Genomic DNA, 6,000 nt, shown 5'->3' on the forward strand with positions numbered 1-6,000 from the left:
TTACCTCTATTGTAGGGTCATATTCATCCACAAAGTGATTCTGAATTAGCTGTATTGTCAAGGCGCTCTTGCCCACACCACCAGCTCCAACGACAACAAGTTTATATTCTGTCATTTTTTAGCAGACCTGATGACAAAGAAGCCAACATTAAGCAGAAAGAGTCAGGCTCCGACTAATGAGGATGCTGTCAGTGCGTTTTCATTCAGTATCACGTTCCTTTACTATTACCGGAAAGCAAAGTCCCTCCCTGAAAGACAAGACAAAAAGCTATGAGGGAGTGCTATTTCCCTAATAAAATTATACATAAGAAACTTAGCATGGGCAGTAACCTGAAAGGCACATCTTACAAAGAGATTAAAAAGCAAAGATACGTTAAATTCTGGAGAAGATCAAAGATAATTTCTTGCGGAGCTAAGATTTTCTTCTCCACTGCTTTCTCCCAAAGCCCCGCTGACTCTGGGAGACCTCCCGGATTTTCCTCTGGGAAACCCGGGCCACACCGAGCGCCCCTCGGCTGGAAGCACAAACCCGCCGCCTGCAAACGGCCGTGACGGGACCGGCGCGGCTGCTCCCACGGCTTCACCTGAGGGCTTCATAGCTTCACCTCCTGCCTTTTTTTTTTTTTTTTTTTAATTTTTTTTTTTTTTTGTCTTTCCGGGCTAGCCCAGCGTGACCCTCCCCGCCCTCACCCACCTCCCTCGGGTCTCGGGGTGCCGCTGCCCTCCCCGCCATTCCCCGGCTCCCCTCAGCCAGGAGGAGGCAGCGACGCGGCCGGGCCGCCGAAACTTTCCGGCCCAGCGCAGGGCGGGGGGGGTTTAAGGATTTGGGAAGGGGGGGTGTGGGGGTGAATACAAGGAAAAGGGGAGCGGTAAGGGAGTTGCTCGGCATAAGCCGCCGGCTGCCCGGCTCCCGGAGGGCGTTGGCCACCTGTCCCGCCGCCCCCTCCCGCGGCCGCCGAGCCACCGCCCGCGCCGCGGAGGGGAAGGACGGCGCAGGGGCCGGGTGAAGGCTGCTCCGGGGGATACCGGCGGAGGGGAAGCGGGGCCGGAAGGCTGCCGGCATTTCTGCCCCTCCGCGGGGCGACACCGGGAGGACGAAGTGGGACAGGGGAAAGGGGGTGGGTGGTTCCCGACTGCGGGAAGCCGCACCGCTTCCCCCTGCCCCACCTCGAAGGGGGAAAAAAGGCAAGCGCGGCGACTCGCTCCGGTTCAAGCCGGGTAAGGTACCTGCCTGGCGCTGCAGCGGGCCGCCGGAGCACGCCGGCGCCTCCCTTGCCCGCCCCGCCACCACCGCCGTCGCACCGGTAGCTCCGCGTCCCTTTCCGTCCCGGTCTGAAATGGCGGGGGAACGGGGAGGGCTGGGGCTGGAGCTGCCGAGGGAGCCGAGCGCCGAGAGAGTGGATGGATAGATGGATGGATGGACGGGCGCGATCGATGCGCTCCGCGCTCACCCGCCCCTTGCGGCAGCAACGGCTCCTCCTCCTCGTCCCTCCTTCCCTCTCCTCCCGCCGCGCCGCCTCAACCGCCCGCGGCCGGAGGAGGGGGAGGGAGAGGGACCGCCCGTGGCGGAGGAGGCGTTTTGTGTCGCAGCGTGAGGGAAAGCCTGGGCGGGAAGTGTGCGCTCGAGGGCGGTGAAGGGAAATCGGTACAATTCCAGGGTTTCCTCGCCATTTTACCCCCTCTCCTCCCTTCATCGCCGCCGTCGGCAGGGGTGGGGGGCGACCCGGGGCGCAGCTTCTCAGAGCTGAGAGAAAGAGGCTTTAACGGTCGCCGTAAGGCTTTCTACCGGTTCATCCTGAGGGCAGGGCGGTGGCTGCCCGGCCGGGACAGGCATAATACACTGCCTGGTTTAACATAAAAAAAAAAAAAATTATCCGTAGCCGGTCAGGAAAATGTCAGCAGAGGCTTTGCGGAACTGCTGTGAAACTTAAGCACCCGATAAAAGTTGATCGGATTTCACTCATTTCAAAACGCAACACAAGGCTTTTATTATTCAGCTACCGGGATGCTCTGCGTAAAAGTTAATAAATGCAGGGGAATTTTTTGGAAGCAAATTAACAATTGCATAGTGAAGCCTGTATTCTTTTTAAAAGGCCAAAACCACAATTCTCTGTAATTGAGAGGCTCTAGTGTGTAGTTTGATATACTGCAATGTCATTTATAGGCCTGTGTTATATCCCAAGCAGCAAGATTTTCTTCAAACACGTCGCCAGGACTCAGACAAAGGTAGCAGACCTTATTCCTAACAAATCTAATTCCGAGCCTAACTCCAGCAACTGTCTCACACACAAGGGATTAATTTGACTGGTTTTGCTTTCCCTCTTTAAGTTGGAAGGTCAAAAATAAATATGTTGTGTCTACACATCTGGTGTTCAAGAGTTTTAATTTAAGAGGCTGGAGCTTTGTTCTTTGCAACTGTGTGTGACAACTTCCAACTTCTTTCATGCTCAGTGTGCGTCTCTGGGGCTCTGCTTTTGGGCCATACCCAGCTGAGCATTGAAGGCATTAACCCTCTGGGACCATGCCATCTAATTTAGAAAGTGTGTTCCTGTGATTAATTCACGCAAATAAACCAAAGCCCCTGTGGTGGTGTTCAGCACTGCTCCCTGATGCTAAGGTGTTAAGTCCTGGGTAGGAAACAAACACATCTTTGACCTGTTCTGTGAAAAATGGTCTCTTCAGGCAGAGATGCAAAAGATTGGACGAGCTTTTCTTGTATTCTTGAAACGAGTCTTTTCCGTCACTGAAATCCGTGACAAGAGTCCTGTGGACTCCTGTGGAAGCTTCTGTAAGGATACACATACACAGTGGGAGAGTATATACTGTCATGAACTGCAGAGAAAATGAAATTGGGAAACTCTTTATGACCCCCATTTCTCCTCTCCCAGGGATTTAGGTGTTAGTAACCTGGTCATTTTTGTGTTAAATGTTATTAGATGGTTTCTCAACAGCCTGAATAAAAAAGACACACAGGAATACATATGATGGTGTAACATGAAATCATCTCATAAATTAGAGTTAAAGCTGAGTTATTCCGTTTGCTTATTAAGTAGGCTACCTCACATGAGCAGATGTAAAAACCAAAAGAAAGACCTGCTTTCAAAGAACATGTAGCCTGGTGGTAAAACCACAAGCTTGGGATGTGGGAAACCCACATTCCCGTCTGTGGTGTGAAAGAGGCAAATAAAGGATTTGAATGCAGATGTTCGGTAACTGAGGTAAACGCCCTGATCAGCAAATTTAGGATAGCCGGATCTCGCTTTCATATTTTGCCCCCCCTAGGAAAACTATTTGCGTGTTGTGGTTCTTCCTAATGCAGTGGGAAACTGCCTGCGTAACAGGAAAACTTGCCCAGTTCTGCACATAATGCTGGTGTTCCACAAACAGCTTGGATGGCTTGTTCTCATCTTCAGGGCTTTACATGGGGAGAAGCTGTTCCTCTTTAAACCCAAACAGTCCCAGCTGAGATCAGAAGAGTATCCAGAGAGCAGCTGCCTTTGGTAGAACCTTCTCTGCAAAAACTTAGGTCCCGATGACAGCTTGAATCGTCGTATCACTGTGTGATCTCAGTGAAATGTGCAAACAATCATTTTGCATATTGTTGGGAGGGAAAATGAATTGTTAGGATTCTGGAAAAATCTGAACGAAAAGCTGGATTATTATTTTTTTTTTGTGCACAGGTTTGTTTATAAATGTCTATTATGACATTGCTGTTTGCTTTAATTTGATTTCATTTAGAAATATCTTCTTTGGCTTATGTGTGAAGTGCTTTGAAAACAAGCTGAAATAAATGAGCTGATCAAAAATATTAAATGCAAATCCATACATTGTATTGGTATGAAAACTGGTGAAAAGTCAGCACAAGAGATGAAAAACCTGCTCGATTTTGCAGAAGTGCTGTTCTATGAGTTACTGACTTCATTTTGGACATTGTTTCTTCAGTGCAATTTGCACAGAGAATTTGGAACACAGGCAAAGAAGATACACGTCCTCAAATCCCAAAACACTTCAGTGGGCTAGAGCTAAATTATTTTGTTAAGTTAAAGCATATTTATCAATTCAAAGGCTTCTTCACATTTGCATTAAAAATATTCCTGTCCCAGTCTTCTGGGTCCTCTGTGGATATGGGTCTTGGAGGGCAAATCACCAGTCACAGCTCCTTACCCTGACCAGATGCTTCCCTTATGATTTCAAGCACTAGGCCAAATATAATCATATCAGCCACATATTTACACTACTCAGATTTGCCCAATCCTAAACATTATAGAATAAATTCCATGACATTTTAACTTTGAGAATATATGAGCCTTCACAACCTGTCAGCAGTTGCGGGGGGGGGGCCGGGGAGGGGAGAGGAAATGTAAAATACAGCTCAGCCTCAAGATAAATAGTTAGCGTTCCCTGTTAGCAGAGAGTGTCAGACAAGCTGAAACAAGAGTTAATTTTCCTGTGGCTTTTCCTGGCATTGAACTCTATGCAAAGCAGATGCAAAGCCAATGGAGAGTTACTACAGGAAGATAAGTGGGTTTGTGCAACTTCAAGCCATGAATTAGGAATATTAGTAAAGAGAGTTTTTCTGTCACACATAGACAGGCCAAGGGTCCCTGGCCGGTATGGCCAGTAGTGATGCACACGTTGTCAGGTAGCCGCAAATATAGGTTAAGTCCTGGCCATGCGTAAGCACACAGTAATACTTCAGCTGGTTTAGCCAGAGGCCACAATGCGGGCCTTAATGGTGGTTTCATGCTTTTAGACCACCATTATGGCATTTTGCACTGGGACAGACACTAGCTGATCAGCCTGCACGTGTGAAGCGTTTACATGACAAAGTTTTTGAAGACATTTGACCTGGCTGAATGGGTTTATATGGGCTGTGTGTTTTGTTTTATGCAGGCATGTTATTTTGCTCTGGTGTAAGATTCCATGTGTCACCCAGGAGCAGCATTCGAGACATTCTTGTCATTTGGGATGTACCAACCTTCAGTTTTTACTTTTTCCTCTTCTCCTCCCAGGAAAATTAAGACTTTTAAGGAAGTCCTGCCAACTTCATTATGCCACCCTATCATTAAGACCACCTACAGAAGTTTTTTCTTTTTAAGTCCTATCTACAGCAATAAAAATGCCCTTACAAATTTTTTTGTCTGCTGACACACCAGGATACAATTATATTCCCCAAGACTTTTAACTCACTAACTTTATTCAAGACAGGCTCTACAAGACACATATAGGACAGCACACAGTGAATTTAAATATTTAAATATTTACATTCATAAATATCTCTATATGTGCAATTTAAAATATACGCATTTATATTAAAATAAAGGAATAGTTCTTATAGGTTGTTAATTTTTGAGCCCTATGAAATTTCCTGTAGTGCTACGAACCTCCTAGTAATTTTAAATGTATAGATTTAAGTTTAACATAGATTAACTTACACAGTATATGAACACAGCATATATGAACTCCCACTGGATGTGAACGTGTTTTGCCTTTTCACTGAAAATCCTTTTCAAATTATGTGATGGACCCCAAGAAATCCACAAACTCTAAACCAAAAATCACTTTTCAAATGCTTAGCTATATAAAGCAGAAGTCTAGGTTCTGCTCCTTTGGCTTCAGAGGCAGCTAGGTTGTCCACTACCCACTTTAAACACAAGAATAGCACAAGGTCCTGCAAACCTTCCTTCTTTTTTATATGTAGGTGCTAAGGAAGCAAGGCTAATGTATTTTTCCGCAATAACATTCAATTTGGCTTGAAAGTAACATGCTAAGATATACATTACTGGAATTTGTAAATGGTTTGACTCTTGGTTTAATTCAGCTGTCTCTGACTTTTGGAATATAGTACTCTGCTAAAAATGGGGTGGGAAGAGAGGAACAGTTCAACTGTGAACTATTCTTTAGAAAACTAGATGCTTTTGCCATCCCACTAATGTCATCTGGCATTAATTAACATAAAGTCTCTCTAATTATATTGTCAGCATACCACCACTAAATTAA

The 6,000-nt window shown here is 46.3% G+C and overlaps 2 protein-coding genes across 8 annotated transcripts in view; one reads left to right on the forward strand and one right to left on the reverse strand.

The window, feature by feature from the left end:
- The window catches only part of KRAS (KRas proto-oncogene, GTPase), a 27,952-nt gene extending 25,775 nt beyond the window's left edge, over positions 1 to 2,177 (reverse strand). For 2 of the 6 annotated variants that reach the window (XM_086756894.1, XM_086756902.1), the window contains exons 1-2: positions 1,228 to 2,177; positions 5 to 248 (exon numbers count right to left, since the gene is read on the reverse strand). In XM_086756894.1, the coding sequence (XP_086613020.1) occupies positions 5 to 115 (111 nt within the window). In that variant the 5' untranslated portion in view covers positions 116 to 248; positions 1,228 to 2,177. Of the gene's footprint in view, positions 1 to 4; positions 269 to 1,227 lie in introns of all 6 variants that reach the window. The other 4 variants (XM_086756882.1, XM_086756887.1, XM_086756872.1 and 1 more) reach the window with 4 other exon arrangements.
- ETFRF1 (electron transfer flavoprotein regulatory factor 1) overlaps positions 1 to 2,362 on the forward strand; it is a 31,044-nt gene extending 28,682 nt beyond the window's left edge. For both annotated transcript variants that reach the window (XM_086756920.1, XM_086756928.1), the window contains one exon: positions 2,165 to 2,362. The gene's annotated coding sequence lies outside the window, so the exon portion shown is untranslated. The remainder of the gene's footprint in view (positions 1 to 2,164) is intronic.
- The last annotated feature ends 3,638 nt before the right edge of the window (positions 2,363 to 6,000 follow it).

The sequence above is a fragment of the Chlamydotis macqueenii genome, chromosome 1 (assembly GCF_036417535.1).
Source record: "Chlamydotis macqueenii isolate bChlMac1 chromosome 1, bChlMac1.mat, whole genome shotgun sequence".
Classification (NCBI taxonomy): domain Eukaryota; kingdom Metazoa; phylum Chordata; class Aves; order Otidiformes; family Otididae; genus Chlamydotis; species Chlamydotis macqueenii.